Here is an 18,939-nt window from a genome sequence, read left to right as displayed (position 1 = left end):
TCTAAAGTGGCTGGTTTTGCATCGAGTGCAAAACCTGAGGGTTTTGAGGGTGGCACCCTGAAAAAACTGGAGGGACATGGGGGAGTGAGGTAGGGGTTTATTTGGGTGTACAAAGAGAAAAGGGGGAAGGGGACACCTCAGGATGGAATTTTGGGTCCACCTTAGAGGGGGGAGGTGAGTGAGAGGACCCCAGGATGGAGATTTGGGATCCCCAGGGTGGGCTTGTGGGGTCTGAGGGGAGATTTGGGGTCCCAGGGTAGGATTTGGAGGGACCCACGGTGGATTTTTGGGATTCCAGAATTGATTTAGGGGTTCCAAGATAGATTTTGAGGTCCAAAATGGATTTTGTGGGTCCCAAGATGGATTTTGGAGTCCCAGAATGTGGGAAGGTCTCAGGCACTGGTGCCTCTGGCAGATAGGAGGACTCAGTGCCAGATTTTACAATCCCCTCAGCAGGGGGACCTTTGGGATTTGAGGATTCCCAGGGTGGATTTTGGAGTTTCACAGTGAGTTTCGTTCTCCCTGGGATTGATTTGGGCATCTCAGGTTGGGTTTTGGGGTTGTGGAGTAGGTTTTTGTAGTCCCAGGTTGGATTTTGGGGGTTCTAGGGTGGGTTTTCAGGGTCCTGGGATGGATTTTAGGGTTCCAGCCCCCACAGTGCAAAGTCCAGGGCGGGGGCACTGTGGGTCAGACACCCCATGGACACCACGTCGATGTGGGGCACCAAGAACTGGGGGAGGGTCTCCAAAACGATGCCCCCACTGGCCTCCACCATCACCCCGGGGTGTGCAGCCTTGACCTGCGCCGCCGCCGCCTGCAGCTCCTGGGGGGGACACCCCGTGAGCAGGGAGCACGCCCTCCCCAAAATTTGGGAACACACGGGACATCAGGATGTACAATGCTCGGGAGTCCTGGCATGCAGCCAAAGACCCCTGCGGCTTTGAGTTCCACCCATGGAGCAAATTACCAAATTTATATGAAGAATAACGAGTCATAAAATTTTAAGCAGCATAACAGTAGTTGTCACAGGGTGAAAGGTAGAATTTGGAAGAATTTTACTATGGGGGTCCAGGGGACAAGATGGAGGGATTTGGGCATTCTCCTGTTCTTCTTCCTTCTTCTTCCTAGCCTCCATCTTCTTGGTGATGGTAGCACCCTAGGATTGGTGTAAAGTAGAAAGTCACTGTCCAACATAGATGATAGGTAATGGAAAATAACTGCAAAAAAAGTACATGTAGTTTTTAGTATGAAGAGATTGCACCGCCTCAGGGCAGAGTAGCGTGCCTCGGACTGACCTGCTGAACACACCTCGGCAGGCCAGACAGAAAATGCTTCAGATAAGAAATAATAAACAACCTTAAGAACGCAAGCTGAAGACTTCTGACTCCTTCTTTGACAGCTGGGTTGGAAAAAGAGATTTTTAACACACCTCGGGCTCACCTTGACCAGAGGAGATCCCGAGAGGGCAGGGGCACGAGAACAGCACTGGCAACACCAAGTGCTGCTGCTGCTGCTGGGCACAGCTGCTGTGCCAGCACTGATCTGCCCCAGCTGTGCACACAGACATCGCTGCTGCAGCTCCAGAGAAGGCAACAAAAGGGCATCTCTGGTGGGAAATACTTTCTTTCATTTAAAACCACTGAAAGTGCAGCCCCTCATTGACGCAGTCTGTGGCCACACGGAAGGTGGAGAGAAACAAAATGAGCAATGGCACAAACAATGGCATTTCTTTGCGGAAAATATTAAGAAGGAAAACAAAGAAATAGGGCCTCCAAAATGAAACCAACAAGCAGTATCAAAAATTACTTCTATTACAAGAGATTTGCAGAAACTGGCCAGCAGTTCAGTGTTTCTGAAACCTCCACTCATCACTCTCAACACTGCAGCCTTGAGCTCCTGGTTCCTCAGGCTGTAGATGAGGGGGTTCAGGGCTGGAGGCACCACTGAGTACAGAACTGACACCCCCAGATCCAGGGATGGGGAGGACATGGAGGAGGAGTTCAGGTAGGCAAAGGCTGTAGTGCTGAGGAATAGGGAGAGCATGGCCAGGTGAGGAAGGCAGGTGGAAAAGGCTTTGTGCTGTCCCTGCTCAGAGGGGATCCTCAGCACAGCCCTGAAGATCTGCACGTAGGAGAAAACAATGAACACAAAGCATGCAGAGGCTAAAAAGACACTAATCATGATAAGCCCAAGTTCCCTGAGGTAGGATTTGGAGCAGGAGAACTTGAGGATGTGTGGGATTTCCCAGAAGAACTGGCCGAAGGCATTGCCCTGGCACAGGGGCAGGGAAAATGTATTGGCCATGTGCAGCAGAGCAGTGAGAAAGGCAGTGGCCCAGGCAGCTGCTGCCATGTGGGCACAAGCTCTGCTGCCCAGGAGGGTCCCGTAGTGCAGGGGTTTGCAGATGGACACGTAGCGGTCAAAGCACATGATGTTCAGGAGGAAATACTCTGCTCCAATGAAGAAGATAAACAGAAAGAGCTGTACAGCACATCCTTTGTAGGAGATGGTGCTGGTGTCCCTGAGGGAATTGTGCATGGCTTTGGGGACAGTGGTGCACATGGAGCCCAGGTCACTGAGGGCCAGGTTGAGCAGGAAGAAGAACATGGGCGTGTGCAGGTGGTGGCTGCAGGGGCAGAGCCCCAGTGTTTCACAGGCAGATGAGAGCTGGCCCTCAGGAAGCCAAAGGAACCTGGACAGTCCTGGCAGATTTTGTCTGGGAGCTATCCTTGGATATAAGGAATTTTGGAGGCAGATTCCCAATTGTGGCCATAGACACCTGGACTTCAAAGATGCTTTTTACAATGGAAAGAAAAACACATCCCTCCAGTGTTTTGAAGGCAGGTAAGAGGTGGCCCCCAAGATGCCAAGGCCATCCAGAGCTGTCTTTGCTGGCAGGTTTCCTATGGGAACAGTCTTCAGATATAATCAGATATAGAGGTAGAATCCCAATTTCAGCCATGAACCCCTGGAGGAGAGGGAGAGTTCTTTCCCACTGGAAGGAAAGCACAGAACTCCAGAGTTTTAGGGGCAGATGAGAAGCAACCCTCAACATGCCATCTCAGCTGCACCAGTCAGGCCCAGCCAACCAGACCTGTTCCATGTTCTTGGATCCTTGGGGCCCTGCAACATCACAATTGCCCTTTGGTTCCACGAGGCCCCGTGGTATCACAAGAGATCTTTGTTTCCATGAGGCCCAGTGATATCACAATGGTCTCCTTGGCTCTGCAGTGCCACAATGGCCCCTTGCTTCCATGAGGCCTTGCAGTGTCAAAATGGTTTTCCTTGGTTCCATGGGACTGTGCAGAGTGCCACAATGGTCCCTTGGTTCTATTGGGCTCCCCAGGATCACAATGGCCCCTTGGTTCCACAAGGCTTGGCTGTGGCACACTGGCCCCTTGCTTCCTTGGGGACCCATTGGTGTCACAATGGCCCCTTGGTGCCATGGGGACCTAGAATGCCAGAATGGTCTCATTGCTTCCAGGAGGCCCTGCAGTGTCACAGAGAGCTCCTTGGTTCCACAAAGCCCTGCAAAGCCCCTTGATTCAACACGGCCTCAAAGTGTCAGAATGGTCTCCAGGATTCTATGAGGTCCTGCAGTGTCACAAGGGCACCTTGCTTCCATGAGGCCCTGAAATATGGAATGGCGCCTTGATTCCATTGGGCTCCTCACTGTTACATGAGTTCTTAGTTCCATGGAGCCCTGCACTGTCACATGGCCCCTTGGTTCCAAAGGGTCACAAACTATTGTAATGTTCTCCATGATCCCATGAGGTCCCTCAATGTCACAATGGACTTTTGGTTCCATGAGCTTTCATAACGCTCAACAGCAGTCTCCTTGGTTCTGCAGTGTAATAACTGACCCGTGGTTCCATGAAGTGCCTGGCCTCCCACAGCTTCTCAGGGACCTTTTTCCCCCTCAAGGTCCCTAATAGCCCTTCATGGCCCCTCAGAGCCCCTTATGGCCCCTCAAATCTCCTCATGACCCCTCACAACCCTTCACAGCTCATGGCCCCTCATGACCCATCACAGCCCTCAGAGCTCTCATGTCTCCTCACAACCCCTCACAGCACTCACAGCTCCTCACAGCTCCTGATGGCTCCTCACAGCCCCTCACAGCCCCTCATGGCTCCTCATGGCCCTCATGGACCCTCACAGCTCCTCATAGCCCCTCATAGCCCTCATGGCCCCTCGTAGCCCCTCACAGCACTCATGGCCCATCACAGACCTCATAGCCCTGCACAGATCCTCATAGCTCCTCACGTCTCCTTACAGCCCCTCACAGTCTCTCATGGCTCCTCACAGCCCCTCACGGCTTCTCATGGTGCGTCATGGCCCCTCACAGCTCCTCACAGCCCTCATAGCCCCTCACAGCCCCTCACAGCACTCACAGCCCCTCATGGCCCCTCACAGCCCTCACAGCCCCTCATGGCCCCTCACAGCCCTCACAGCCCTTCATGGCCCCTCACAGCCCCTCATGGCCCCTCACAGCCCCAGGCCTGGGGCTCCTCCCAAAGGAGAAGGGGTCAGGCCGTGCTTGTTCTCCTTTGATTTTGGTCCCTTCACAGCGACCAGTAAAGAAAGGCTGAAATGGAGCCTTTCCCCAGCGTTTCCCTCAGGGTTAATTGCGGGCTGAAGCTCTGTGCTGGCGCTGGCCCCAGCACCAACATCCCTGCAGCCGCCAGGCCTTTGCTGTCCCCCCGTGTCCGTCGCTGTCCCCGAGTCCCGCCCGGCTCTGGCAGCATCAGCAGCCGCAGCGCAGCGGGCGCCGGCCCGGCCCAGCCGGGGCTCCCGGGCAGGAGCAGCAGCAGCGCCGGCCCCTTCCCGCCTGCTCCTGCCTCTGCTTCCAAGGGCTTTTTCCAGCTGAATCCTGGAGTAGAGCAACCAGCAGCCACACACAGCCCTGACTCCTCAGGGCCCGCCTGTGCTGCCCTGAGCCAGCCCTCAGAGGAGGAAAGGATCGGGTTCCAGCGCTGTTTTCAGCGCTGTTTTACTCACCCTGAGCTGACAGCAGGAGGCTGCTGCTGCTGCCTTTGCCTTGAGAATTGGAGATCCTGGCTGCTCTTGTCCCTCTTCTGCTTGCCACTTGACTTTTATCTGTAAAACTGCAATTGCCTCTTTTGATCAGTGCTCCCCAGAGTGTTTTGAGATGGGGAACTCTGGCTTTTTGTCGCAGGCATCATGATTAGCAGATCTTGAAATGATCACAAGTACCTGAGCACTAAGTCAAGGAGGATTAAAGCCACACAGGCCACATTTGCAGTGCTCAAACACAGCCCTGTTGCTGCTGCTGCTGGAATAGAATCAACTGATAGAGGCCATGACAGAAATTGCCTCTGGAGTGTCAAATCAAATGAAAAAATCCACCAGGAGAAAACAAAACCAGAACTTCTTAACTCACTTCATTGTTTCTTCTGAGCAGCAGCAGAAAATGGAGATGCCCAGAGGTATTTCCAGCTGCTGCTGGTCCCAGCTGGAGCCCAGCCTGCTGCCCAGTCCCAGTGGGAACCTGAGCCCAGCCCGGGGAGCTCCCGCAGTGTCGGGAGCTCAGCGCATGTGGGGCCAGGCCCAGAGCCCCGGGCACGGCCGCCAATTGCGGGGCAGCGGCGCAGACAGAATGTCCTGCGGCCCAAACCTCCTGCTCCTGCCACACAGCGCCCAGCCTTCTCCCCCTCCTCCTCCTCTCCCAGCACGGCACAAATTCCAGCTCGGAGGAGGCTTCCCCAGAGAGGGCTCAGGCTCCTGGTTCAGCCTCAGTGTCCCTGCAGAGGAACAGGGCATCTTTCAGGCGCTTCCACAAGCTCACGGTTCTCATTTCATGGGGAATTTGGGATGAAAATGGCTTTGTTAGGAAGGACAACAGCGAAGGGAATGGATTGGAAATCCTTAGGGAAAATGACCATTCTTACAGGCAAAGTTCACCAAGTAATTCCCTGCATTTCTCCTTATCAGATTCTTTCAGTCATCTTCTGAGAGGTCCAGCTTGTTCTGGTGCTTTCCATGAACAGATTGTACTGGTGATTTATAGCAATGCATGAGGTGTAGAAGCATATGAACTGAACCCAGAAACAAACTCCATCTGTCAGCCCATTTTCATCTTCTAGATCACTTTCAAGATGTCCATGGGGATGTTGGAATGATTATCACACAGCTCTCCATTTCTGGCTGCAGGCTCTGGAGATTCTTTCTCTGCATTCAGTCATGCTTGCGTTCCCTAACGATTCTGGTAGCCCGTCATGTTTTCTTAGGGTAGAACAGTAACAATGAAAACATTACCAATGACACAACTGGCCAGCCCACAAGGGAAAGAAAGAAGAAACTTTTTAAAGTTTTTAAATATTTGTCCTGATTTCCTGCAACAGTTTTGCTGCATGCATGCTATGGAAAGCCAAGAGGAGCTGCAGTTGGTGGCACATCTTATGACAGAAGCTGCTCCTCATTCTCCAGGAAAGGTTCTTGGAAAGAGCAAACAGGACTGTGGAGAAGATTCTGGGAAAAGTGAAACAGCTTTTAAGAAATGAAATAAGAATGGAAAGAAACAATTCAAAATGTTTTATTTATTTTTATGCTCCCCTTTTCCAACTTGCACTACGTCTCCTTCCCATTAATTCCAAATGGATCTCACTTCTAAGATCCATGACTTGGCAAGTTTTAGACACTCTAAAATACCATGAGCAACACACAGTTTGGTTTCCCTTGTATTTTTTGGAAAGCAGTGCTGGAGAGGTAAGTGCATTGCTTGGGTCAGGTACAAATTCTGCATTCAGGGAATGCGCTCTGATAGTGTTGGACCCTCAGCAAGGACAATGCACAGCAGCAACCGAGGGGATTCCTGTGCCCCTGTGCAGGAGTCCAGACTCTGAGTCTTGGCTGAACATGGCAAAGTTCCCGTGTTTGGACAGGTTCAGGGGCTGCCCCCTGGGATCGTGGGGCTTGGCGCGGGGGCAAACAGGCAATGGATAAACAGACATGGGTACAAATGGCCACAGTGCTTCAGTTGCAGCGGCAGCAGCGGCAGGAGCAGCAGCACCAGTGAAATCAGTGAAAGAAGCAACTCTATCAACTCCTTCTTGCTTCTCCTCTTCCTCTCCCACTGTCCCGCACCCTCTCCCGGTCTGCCTTTCCCGGTGTCCCCTCCTCTCCCAGTCTCTCTCTCTCGGCCATGCCCCCGGCCCTGGGTGGGATTGCCCCATGCCCGGCCCCGGGCGTCCCGCCGCAGTCTCAACTCCGCCCGGCTCTGCCCTTACTGGCATTGGCGCTGGTGGGCGGGCATCAGTGCCTGGGGCTGGGTCAGCGTCACCTGCCTTTGCCTCTGCCTGGCCTGAGCCCAAGCCCGGCCCCAACCCCGACTCCGCCCCCGACCCCAGCCCCGGCCCCGACCACAGCCTCTGCCCCAGCCCTGGCTCCTCCCGGGGCCCATGGACGACACAGGCAGCACAGCCGCTCCCATCTCCTCCGCTGCAGCTTTCCCGGCCCGAGCTCCACCACTCGGCAGTGCGGCCGCTGGCCCCAAGCCTCCCATTTCCCGTTCCAAAGAGCGAACACCTGGGGATGCCCGGCCCAGGGCAGGTGAGGGGCGGTCGGGTCTGTTGCTGGCCCAGGCCGAGCGCTGACAGCCGCGTCCTGCCCGCAGGGAAGGCGCAGCAGGGCCTGAAGGAGCAGTACCGGCTGGGCTCGCTGCTGGGGCGCGGTGTCTTTGGCAGCATCTTTGTGGCCATGTCGCTCTCCGACAGCGCCCCGGTGAGCAGCAGGCCCAGCAGCGGGTGGAGGAGGAGGGGGCAGAGGAGGAAAAGAATGGGGCTTGGCAGGGCAGGCAGTGAGCTCAGCTCACTGCTCCCCTTGGCTTGCAGGTGGCCATCAAAAAGATGCCACAGAACTGCATCCGGCTCTGGGGCCAGCTGATGAGTGAGCAGCGCCAGTGGCGCGTGCCGGGTGGGGATGAGCCGAGGTCCGGCAGGGTGGAAGCTGCCAGAACGCCTCGAGAGGGAGCGGGCGTGGGACCAGTGCAGGGTACAGAGCATCCCGGGCTGGGTGAGGGGCTCCCCAGCCCTGGCACAGCATTGGCCCCCACTGACGGCATCGTGCTCCTCCCACAGCCCGACGGCACCAGCGCACCGCTGGAGATCATGCTGCTGGACAAGGTGTCCACTGGATTCCTTGGCGTCGTCCAGCTGCTGGAGTGGCTTGAGCTCCCCAATATCTTGATGGTTCGGGAGCGGCCAGAGCGGTCTCAGGACCTGCAGCATTTCATTCGGGCCAGCTACCATCTGGTCCCTGGGCATCGTGCTGCACCAGATGGTCTGTGGGGAGCACCCTTTCAGGAGGGGCCAAAATATCAGCTGGGACCATTGGCTCTCACTGCCCCAATGGCTCACTCAAGGTGGATCCTCAGTTCTGGATACAGGGGGAAAAACATTGCTGGGCGACAGCAGTGGGCTCGGGAGCATCCTGCTGTGGCAGCTGCTGAGGAGGTGGCACATGTCCTGCTCTCCTCCAAAACAAAGAATTGATGATAAAGTTTAGGCCCAGCTCTGAGCACATCCAGCATGGCCTGGGCATGGGAATAGCGGGGCAAAGCCAACAGGAGCCTTCTCCAACTGATGGGTGATTTCTGGTTTCTCTGCCCACAGTGCCAAGATCTGATCAGGCAGTGTTTATCCATGCTGGACTTGGAAAGGCCCTCATTAGAAGAGCTGTTCTGTGATCCTTGGATACAGGATATTCATGTGCCCTAGAAGAAGGGAGAGAGTCACAGGCACACTTTGATCCAGGGCCCTGGTAAGTTAGAGCTCCACACATGCCTTGGAAATCAGAAGCAAAGGAACCCAGACTTTTTTGTCCTGCCTGTGTCACTGCACCAAGGTCATGGGATGGGAATCACGCAGCCCTTGTGCTGGAGCTGAGCTGCTCTGCCCAGCCCTGGTGGCTGCCATCCAAGCTGCTTTTGCTTGTCCTGGTTCCCTGACAGCTGGGGCCCTGGGCACAGCCCTGACAGCCTGGTCTCACCCCAGGGAAGGAGAAGGAGCCCCTGGAGATGCTGCACTGGGTGGGAATGCTGCTGCTGCTGGAGACAGCGAGGATGACATCAAGGATGACAACCTCTTCCTCCACCTGGCCACTGGCAAGCTGAAGATGATGGACTTTGATTCTGGCACTTTCTTCAAAGCCAGGCTCCACAGCGAATTTGCAGATGAGTCCACACCCGGGGAAATGCTCCCAGATTTGGGCATTGCCCAGCCTGGCTGGGAACCAAAGGTTCCCCCTTGGCTGGGGTGGATGCAGCTGATCCTTCAGTCGGCTGCCCAGCTGCTTTTGGCAGGGCTGGGGAATGGGCTGGGGTGGGTACGAAATGGGAGTGGGCTCCTGGCCCTGCCAGCAGCCCCCAGCACTCACTGTGGCCTGGGCTGGGGCTGGGGCTGGGACAGCCAGCCAGACACAAACAAACCCCCATGGTGGGAGCAGAGGTGGGACTCCAGAACCTGTGCTGGGGCTGCTTTGCTGTGCAGGCAAGGAAGGGCTTGGGCTGCCCCACTGCCCTTGTTTGCTTTGGGATCACTGTTATTTTGGGGGGCAGTGCAGGGGGGAAGAGAGAAAGTGTGGGCTTCCCTCACCCATGGCTGGGTTTTTCCCTAGCATGTAGGGGTTGGGCCTTCCTCAAGGCCCTGACAGAGATACAATTTTTTACCTTTTTTCTTGTTTTCTCTTTTTGTCTCTAATCTCTTTTCAATAATTTGTTGTTTGTTTTTCCAGAGGAAGCATTCCAGGTGGGGTCCAGTCTGGATTGGGAAGTGCTTGGGAGCAGCTGTGGCATGGAAGGGCCGTGCCCTTGGAGAAGGCTGAGGACATCATTTGGGACCAGCTTTTCTTCCAGCCATGGATGGCGTGAGGTGGTTCCCTGTCTGCTTGGCAGGGTAGGATCAGAGCTTTTGGGAGACGGCAGCGAGCACAGGAGCATCCCGCTCTGGGCAGGTGCTGAGGGCTGGATGTGCCATGGCTGGCGGCAGGCTGGGCACGTGTCCTGCCCTCCTGCTCTGCTCCCCAAGGCAGCACTGATGGGCAGCTCTGGGCACAGCTCTGGGCACAGCTCTGGGCACAGCCAGCATGGCCTGGGCACTGCAGGCATTGGAACAAGGGAACAGGAGCCCTCAGCTGACGGGCAGTTTCTGGTTTCTCTCCTTGCAGCCAGGCTCTGCGGGTGCTGAGGCTGCTCTGGGCTCTGCCAGGGCTCTGTTGGAGCTCAGCACCGGGCCAGGATCAGTGAAAGATGAAATGGTGTGACCTGCAGCACAGACTTGCTTGAGCATTTTGGCAACACAGCTCAAGTTTGCAGAGTGTACATCTCCAAGGGAAAAGATGACACCCCCTGTAGCCATGATATTTTAGTGAAAATTCCTCTGCTGGGATTTTTCCTGTCCTGAGGAGCTGAGAGCCTCAGGAAAGAAATGTAAACAATAACTATCTGCTGCTGTGGAAGGCCACAGGTGCATCTTTCATTGGTCCATGTGGATTGTTTTCAATCAGTGACCAACCACAGCCACCTGTGCCAAGGCTGTGAGCAGTCACAGGATATTTGTTATTCATTCCAATTCTATTCTTGTCTTTGTAGCCTTCTGATCTTCTTCTCTCTGTTCTTTTAGTATAGTTTTAATGTAGTATTTTAATATAATATATAACATAATAAATCAGCCTTCTGATGAAAATGGAGTCAAGCCATTGTGTCTTCGCACAAGGGGCAGCCTAAACAACAACCCCCCAAAAAATAAACTTGTTCATAGCTTCAGAAATGAAATCAATCTGGGATGACCCCAAATGAAATTTCTGAGCTTCCTGAAGTTGTAGCTCAGCCCTTCTCTGAACAGTTCTCTCCCCCACCTGCCTTTTACTTCCCAACTGCTCCCTCTTTTCCCCCAGTGAGTTCCCAGCCCATGGCAGTCTCCATCACACTGTTGCCTTCCTTGGTACCCCTCACCACGAGGAAGGCCAAGCCCCAGGCTTAGGGACTCATCCTGTCACTGGCTGAGGAGCAGCAATGTCTCAGAGGTCCTGTGGGATTTTAGTGTCATTCAGAGCCACTCTACAGCCCTCAGCTCTCCTCACTACTGAGTTCCCACTCCCTTTTCCTTGTCCTTGCAGCAGGATGAGCTCTGTGAATCCCCTTGAGCCTCCCCACTCCTCCCTGCTCATGCACCCACCTCAGTGAGGCTGAAGCTGAAGCTTCTCTGTCTCCTCTGGCACACCAGTCCAGTCCCCTGTGCGGGGAGCCCCAGCCCCAGAGCACAGCACACAGCAGTGCAATCCGGGCTGGAGCAGCTGCCCTGCTGCCCTGGCTTGGCTGTTTGTGGCAGCTGAATGCTCCCTGTTTCAGCTGTCCCTGCAGGATGGCCCCAGGGCAGAGCCCAGCCAGGCTCCCACTGCAGCCCCTGGAGCTTGGGGCAGACAGTGCTCCCAGAGCTCAGGTTCACGGGGAGCACCCGGAGCTGTGCCTTGCACTCTGCTGCCGTGTGTCACAGCACAGGCTGGCTTGTACTGTGTGACTGTACCAGCCCCTGGTGTGACTGACAGGGCCTCACCCACTCACATCTCTCCCAAGGCTGCAGCATTTCACTGGCCAGAACCTGAAGTGGCATAGAGATCAGACCAATGACATTTTCCAGACTGGGTTTTTCAAAGGCCCTTTCTAAAGAAGGGCTGGAGAATAAATGCTGTTTGCCACATGGACGTTGGGGTGAGTGGTCTCTTTGTCTCCAACCCACACCCCCGAGCCAACGTTACAGCCACCCATCCCCCTCGTGCCTTCCCGCTGCCTTGTCCTGTCAGGGCTTCCCCAGCCCCTCATCCCTTGGTGGCTCAGTCCCCTCAGGGTCTCCCCCAGCCCGGCCAAGCTGCTCAGCAGCAGCACTGCAGCCCCACAAGAGCTCCAGAGGAGCCCCATCAAGAGGCACCTGGGAGCCCTCAGCAATCCAGCCAGCAACACACTGCCAGGAGGACACGGATGACGGTTCCTGCCTGGCACAAGGCTTGTGGCCATCTCCAGGCACCGGTCTCACAGGGGTCCAGCAGCCCCGGCCCCTGCCCATCCGCTCTGTTGGCAGCAAAAGGCTTCAGCAGAACCACCAAAGGCCAAGGGGCTTCTGGCCACTTTCCCTGCAACACTGCATGCCTGGGCAGCTTGCTGAGCCCAAGCAGCCTTTTCTCCCTCTTCCCCCATGCCCTGCAGACCCGGGCAGCAAAAGAAAGATCCTGGGAGTCTGTCTATTACAACACATCTATATTTATATGCTACAGAAAAAACAAAAAGAAGAAAAGAACCATCTTAATGAAACAGAAAATTCCTGCTGGCTGAGGTGGCCCCAGCAGACAGAGCCTCTGCGATCAGCTCTCTGCAGAGCTCCAGCAGCGCAGGCAGCCGAGCCCCGACAGACGAGGCCGTGTCCTCCATGCCCTGCGGAGCTGATCCTGCAGCCTCTGGAAGGCAGAGTATCGCTCACTCTGCAGTGCCCGGAGGACATCCAATGTTTGAAGTGCCGCGTCTGACACGGCACTGCTGATGTCCTCTGCCAGGTGTTCAAGGGCTGAAAGAGAGAGGAACAGAGGCATGGTCAGATCCCAGAGCTGAGGGGACCCAAGGAGAGCCCCCTGCCAGGGCCATCCCAGCCCGCTCTAGCCATGGCCAGGAGGGAGCAGGGACCAAGGGGCTCAGCCCGAAGCTGCTGGCCACGAATGCCCCAGGTGGCCCTGAAATCTCTGTGTGCTCTCCCCACGCCGGCCCTGGTCCGCACAGGGAGCAGAGCCCTCCGCAGCCAGGGCAGGGCTCGCAGCTGCCCCCGCCAGCCCCCGCTGCTAGCCCGCTGCCCTCACTCACCGCTGCAGATGAGCTGGAGCTCTTCCCTCTTCCCCCTCAGATGCCGCCCGGCCATGCCTGTGAACACAGAGCCTGTCACGGCGCCGGCGGCACAGCTCCCTGCCAGCGGCGCTGCCGGCGCTGTGGCCACACGCCCTGCTGGCCCAGCAGGGCTCAGCCCGGGCCACGCCGCACGCTGCCGCCCGAGGGCACGGCTGCCAGAGGCCGGCAGCAGCGCCGAGCCCAGGCGGGGCTCCGGGGCGCCGGGCCCGGACGGCGCTGCCGGGGCAGCGGGTGGGGCTGGGGCCGAGCTGCGGCAGGCCGGGGAGGGAGCCCGGGCTCGTGGCTCACCCGTGAACCTGATGGCCGCCGCTCGCAGGGACTCCTGTGGGTTCCGCAGGTACGGCAGGGCCCGGCGCAGGTGCTCGGCTGCTCGGCTCCTGTCCTCTGCCAGCTGCAGAGAGCAGCAGCAGGGAAGGCTCGGAGCGGGCTCAGCCCCTGTGGCTGGCGCTCCCTGCGCCCAGCCCCGGCCTCCCCTGCCCGCACAGCCCTGAGGCGCGGCCAGCAGCCGCTGGCGCCGGGCTCTGGAGGGGGCAGAGGGCCGGCTGCTGCCCGGGGAGCCGCGGTGCTGCCCCGGCCCGCAGCCCCGCCGGGCCGCGGCTCCATCGGCCCCCGGCTCGCGCCCACAGGAGCCTGGAGAAGAGCCCGCGCGGCCTCGGGGTGCAGCAGCGGGCAGGGGCACAGCTGCCGGTGCCGCACACTGAGCACGGCGCTCAGGGGGCTTCTCCAGGCTGAGGCTGGGGCTTCCAGGCCCTCCTTACCAGGCACTCGGTGAACTTCCACAGCTTCTTGTTCTTCAGCTGTTTTTCAAGATCCCTCCTCTTCAGGAACTCGGCCACACAAAGCAGCGTTTCCTGAGAAACCTGGAGAGCAGCAGAGATGCGGAGATGGCCCCACAGCCCAGGGTGCAGGACCCGCGTCCCTGTGCCAAGGCCTGGAGGAGGCTGCAGCCCAGCAGGCGCCAGGGCAGGAGGCGGCCGAGCCCCCTGCCAGGGGACAGCAGCAGCCCATGAATCCTCACCTGTGCCACAAGCCGATTCTCATCATGGCAGTGGAAGAAGAGTGGCAGCAGGCTCTGGCGCAGGGGTGTCTTCAGGGCCTTTTTTTCCTTTTTCTGTGGAAGCGTCACCAATGTTCGGAAGAGCAGTATGGAGAGCAGCTGCACCTGGTTATTGTCCTGTATGAAAGGAAGAGAAAAAGACCTCAGCATTGGCTGCACGGGGCTCAGCTTGGCGCCGGCCTGCAAATCCACAGGGCACAAGTGTCCGGGCAGCACCCAGTGGCTGTGGGTGAGGGCAGCGAGCCTTACGTGGTCAAAGAGTGGCAGGAGTGCCTCAACCAGCTGCAGTGTGATGGGGCCAGGTATCAGCGTGTCATTGTCCAAGATGATAAAGCTGAGTAGCATGACAGTCATGCAAACTATCTCTCCATCTGCGTCCTGCAGGAGCTCCACAAGGCTTTCAGTCAGGCTCCACATTTTTTTGGTCTGTTCAGAACACAAGTTGGTGAAATGCCATCCTGCTGTGGCAGGGCCCAGAGGCCAAAGGCCTATCCTGAAGCACTTGGGCAGCTGAAGCGGGAGGCAGGAGAGCTGGGAGCAGCTGCCCCAGCACCCAAAGCCCAGCCAAGCCCAAAGGACTGCATTGCCCAGCTTAGCCCCTGCCCCCTTCTCACCATGGAGGGCTCGTCAGTGAACTCGAGAAGGGCCCTGAGTGCCAGGCGACGCCTCTCCCTGCACTCGCTCCGCAGGTGCCTTGACAAGATTTGCAGGACTCTCTTAGCACCGCGTTCACTCAAGTCCAGGAACTCGAGGACCTGAAAGGCACAAGGCAGTGACAGGGGAGCCGGCCAGCAGGAGCCAGAACCGCACAGGGCTGGGCCCAGGCAGCAGCACAGGCACGGGCACCGTCCCAGGCAGCTGCGGCTACGAGAGGGCAGAGAGCTGGGAGGCAGCACTAGCCATCAGGCTCACCTCCGCAAGGAAGGCCAGGGCGGGCAGCTCCCAGCGTGGCTCCTGTGTGCTGAGCAGCCGGAGCAGGTAGCGAGCGATGCGGGAACACAAGGATATGGAGACACAGGACATCTCCCTGGCAGGAGAAAAAGTCACCAAGACTGTGGGCCATGGGGACAAAGCTCTGCCAGGACTGACTCACAGAAGTCTGGTCTTTCCCCAGCATCCTGCAAGGGACCCTGGGCTATTTGGGAGGTGGCTCCTTGTGGGCACCCTCCTCTCCCAGCCTTTTCCAGTCTGCTTGGCTGTCCCTCGGTGACAAGGCCCTCTGGCCCGCGACCATGGGGACTGTGTGGGGCACCCTGGGCACGGAGCACAAATGTCAGAGGCAGCAGGGAGAAGGGGGTCTCACCTGGCCAGCAGAGCCACGGCACAGTGGTGGGTGTCAGCACACAGCAGCGTGTCCCAGCCACACGCTGGTGCTTCCATCGCCACCACCACGTCCTCGTGCTGCATTCGTCAGAGCAGGGACTTCAGGGTCCGCACTGCAAACCTGCGTGCAGAGCAAAGCCCCGGTCACGCTGGGAGCACTGGCTCCTGCCCAGGGACATGGCAGGGACAGGAGGACTGGGATGGAGCACCTGTTGGGGCTGGTGGCAAGGTCATATTGCTCTTGGCACCCCTTCCAGAAGGTATGGACCTCCTCTGGCATATCCAGAGTGGTGAAGAACACTTGGAAGAGCAGATGCACAAAGAGGCGGGGGAAATACACCGTCACTGTGTGTGGGACACAGGGCACCTGGAGGATCTTCCACATCACCACAGTGGCCTGCAAAGGACAAAGCCCCCTGAGACAGCGCTCAGTGCCGAGGTGTGCGTGTGGCAGGGCCTGAGCAGGGGAGGGAGAGGCCCAAAGAGGCGCAGGGGGAGCAGGGCCCTGGTGTCCCTGAAGCTGCCCCGAGGCCAGGTTTCAGCCCAGTGCCTGAGGCAGGGAGATGCAGTGGGGGAAGGAGGATGGAGAGGCGGCTTTGGGGCCAGCAAGGGCCAGTTGCAGAAACTCACAGCCAGGACCAAGACACCCGTTTTGTCCCCATCGGAGGTGCACATGCTGTGCTCGGGCCAGCTCCCCAACACATCCAGGAGTATCAGCAGCGCAGGCTCCGCAGTCCTGGGCGAGCACATGATGCTCTTCCACATGGTCAGAGCAGCTCTGTGGGGTTAGAGCTCTGTCTCGGGGGGTCTGGGACACAGCACTGTGGCCTGGGCAGCAGCGGGGACCTGAGCTGGCTGCCAGCTGTGCCCCTGCCCACTGCCACTGGCCAGCAGCTCCCAGCAGCCCAGCCCTGTGGGGACAGGCCCCTGAGGGGCCGTGAGGGAGCATGGCAGCAGGCTCGGGACTGACGTGCCAGGGCTGGCAAAGGGAGCAGCCAGAGGGCCCTGGAGCTCTCTGTTGCTCAGACAGCTGGGACAGGCTGTACAGGCTGATGGGCTGGGGAGCCCTGAGCGCTCTGGGCAGGTGGGCCCATACCTGTCACAGGATGGGGCCACACGCAGGAGCGTCACCAGTACGTCAGCGGGCTGTGCTTCGGTGAGATCCAGCAGGGTCCTGTTCAGCCTGTGCTCAGCAAACTGATTGGCTGTGAGCCACTGGTGGATGTACCTGACCATGGCGGGCACCTGGAGAAGGCATGGGGAGACTTAGAAAGCTGCCAGAGGGAGGAATGTCCCCAGCTTCCCCAGAGAAGTGCTTCCCTTCCCACCACACTGCCATGGCCTCAAAGGCTTCCAGTGACCAGTGGGTGTTGCTTGGGAGGCCAAGCAATTCCTGGGAGGATCAAACCCTGGCCACAGGCTGCTTACTTGCTTTGGATTGCAAAAGCCCTCCTCTACAAGCATATCCAGCAGGGCAGCACTGGCCTTGGTTTTAAAGATGTGCGAGTATGCTCTGAGCCCAGTGCCCACGGTGCTGGTCTCTTCCTCCCGAATTCTCTTGATTAATTTGCAAACCAGCTGTAGGAGAAGGGCAAGAAACCAGGGATGTTCCACGGAATGCTCCAAGCGTGGTGACAGCAGGCCCAGCCCAGGTGGGGATGGCTGCAGGTACCTGTGCTGTTCTGTGGAAGAGGCCACGGCTGGATTGCTGCTCTTGTGTGCGCTCCACGGCTGCATCTGGCAAAGAGCGAGCGCAGCCAGAGCTGAGGGGCTGCGGGAGAGGCCGGAGAACACAGCCCAGCCCTGCACTGCCCAGGCAGGGACAGCCCCGGGATGCCCCAGGGGATGGAGCACGGCCACTGTGGGGTGTCTGCCTGGCCCCTCTTCCGTCCTGTCCATAGGCATGGCCCAGGAGATGGATGGGATGGGATGGGATGGGATGGGATGGGATGGGATGGGATGGGATGGGATGGGATGGGATGGGATGCCATGGGATGCCATGGGATGCCATGGGATGCCATGGGACGGGATGCCATGGGATGCCATGGAACGGGGTGGCATGCCATGGGATGGGATCAGTTGCAATGGGATGCAGTGGGATGCTATGACACCAAGCTGGCTGCAGGCACCAACCCTGTAGCCCAGCTCTGCCACTCACCCTCCTGCAGTGGCTTGAACGGCACCACCTCTTCCTTCTCCTGTGCTGAGGCAGCTCCAGGGCCTTCTTCCTCTTCCTCCACCCAGGCCAGCTTGGGCACTCTCAGGGGTCTCTGCTCCATGTCACTGACTGGATTTGTGGCTGCTTGCAGGAGAGGTGCCTCGGAAAAGCTCCGAGTCAGCAAGTCCTGCAGTCGTGCCTGGAAGGCACCTTCAAGAGCGAAGCCTCAGGAGGGCTACAGGACAGCACGTCCTGCACTCTGCTCTGGAGGGCTCCTGCCACAAGGGCAGGAGAGTCCTGTCAAGGATGGTGGTCTGGCCTCGAGGGCACTGGCGGCAGGGATGGGAGATGCCTCCGGGGCACCAAGGCCCACGGTCTGCCCTCGAGGGCACCTGCAGGAGAGAAGCCTCGGGAAGGCCACGGGTCAGCAAGTCCTGTGGTCTGGCCTCGAGGTCAGCTGCAGGAATAACACTTCGGAAAGGCTCCGGGTCAGACACGAACGAGTGTGCTGTGTGGGGCTCCTCACAGCACTGCTCTGTCTCGTCTTGTCCCGTTGCGAGCTCCGAGCACTCTGGAGTGTTCCTGTCACCACCAGCTCCTATGTCACCACGTGTCACAAAGGGCTCTAGGACACCCGTTCCATGGCGTGGTGACCATGGTACACCGTGTCACAAAGGGCCCCTGCACACACTGCCCCTACCCTGGAGCCACCCCCAGCCCACCCAAAGTGGCCCAGGTTAGGAGGAATCTCTGGCCCCGGGTGTCTGAGACAGCCTGACAGGGTCTTTAGGAACGGCTCAAACCATCAGCAAATGCTGCCCTGCTCTGCAGGCTCAGGGCAGCAGAAGGAGCCCCCAGGGCTGCTGACACAGCCCCCCTGGGAAGGGCACGGGGCCTTCCACAGAAGCTGGCACGGCCTCCTTGGGACACGTCCTGGCTGGTGGCCATCCTAAACCTGCGGGTGTGACATGGACAAGGAACGTGTGGGCCAGGGCACCAATGCTGCTCTGAGCCCTGGGGCCCGGGCAGCGCTGCCATCAGCAGCTGTGGCAGAGTCCCTGCCCAAGCAGACCTGCCACCCCTCAGCCCTGGCAGCGCTGGTGCCCGTCTCCTGCCCCAGAGACCTGTGCCCTGGGGGGCTTCTGTGCCACAGGGAGCCAAAGCCCACATGCACTGGGGACTGTGTTCCTTCCTGCAGGGGCTGCTGGCAGGAGCACCTGGAGCAACTGCTGGCAACACTTGGTCTCTGTCAAAATCTCCTACTCCGTGCTGAAATTATTTTCTCATTGAAGTCATTTCCTTCTGCAGGAAAACACCTTAACGACAAAGGCACAGAATAATGGGGCATTTAAGAATCCTCAGTTCAGGAAAGTTTTACTTCCCATTATAGAATTCAAGTAGTTCCAAAAAGTTGCAAACTTCCCAAATTATTTGGGATGGCCTGAGAAAGTGAAGACTTGGAATTTTGCTTCCCATCTCAAAGCAGTGACTCATTTG

At 57.9% G+C, this 18,939-nt stretch overlaps 2 protein-coding genes and 2 long non-coding RNA genes across 4 annotated transcripts; 1 reads left to right on the top strand and 3 right to left on the bottom strand.

Moving 5' to 3' along the window:
• Positions 1-1,033: 1,033 nt before the first annotated feature.
• LOC135287404 (olfactory receptor 14A16-like) lies at positions 1,034-3,101 on the bottom strand. The gene has a single exon (XM_064400764.1). The coding sequence runs from the start codon at positions 2,605-2,607 to the stop codon at positions 1,627-1,629; it is 981 nt and encodes a 326-aa protein (XP_064256834.1). The 5' UTR covers positions 2,608-3,101; the 3' UTR covers positions 1,034-1,626.
• Positions 1,034-4,359, bottom strand: LOC135287458 (uncharacterized). The gene is made up of 2 exons (XR_010351140.1): positions 3,095-4,359; positions 1,034-1,156 (listed from the first exon to the last, which is right to left on the bottom strand). It is a non-coding gene; the product is annotated as an uncharacterized LOC135287458 (long non-coding RNA).
• Positions 4,360-7,479: 3,120 nt separating this feature from the next.
• LOC135287457 (uncharacterized) lies at positions 7,480-9,320 on the top strand. The gene is made up of 3 exons (XR_010351139.1): positions 7,480-7,569; positions 8,631-8,778; positions 9,012-9,320. It is a non-coding gene; the product is annotated as an uncharacterized LOC135287457 (long non-coding RNA).
• Positions 9,321-15,371: 6,051 nt separating this feature from the next.
• LOC135287307 (uncharacterized) lies at positions 15,372-18,203 on the bottom strand. The gene is made up of 7 exons (XM_064400655.1): positions 17,443-18,203; positions 16,957-17,021; positions 16,713-16,862; positions 16,381-16,529; positions 15,915-16,062; positions 15,494-15,681; positions 15,372-15,405 (listed from the first exon to the last, which is right to left on the bottom strand). The coding sequence occupies exons 1-7, from the start codon at positions 17,561-17,563 to the stop codon at positions 15,372-15,374; spliced, it is 855 nt and encodes a 284-aa protein (XP_064256725.1). The 5' UTR covers positions 17,564-18,203.
• Between the last annotated feature and the right edge of the window lie 736 nt (positions 18,204-18,939).

The sequence above is a fragment of the Passer domesticus genome, chromosome 29, assembly GCF_036417665.1.
Source record: "Passer domesticus isolate bPasDom1 chromosome 29, bPasDom1.hap1, whole genome shotgun sequence".
NCBI lineage: Eukaryota > Metazoa > Chordata > Aves > Passeriformes > Passeridae > Passer > Passer domesticus.
This window is presented reverse-complemented; position numbering and strand designations above follow the sequence as displayed.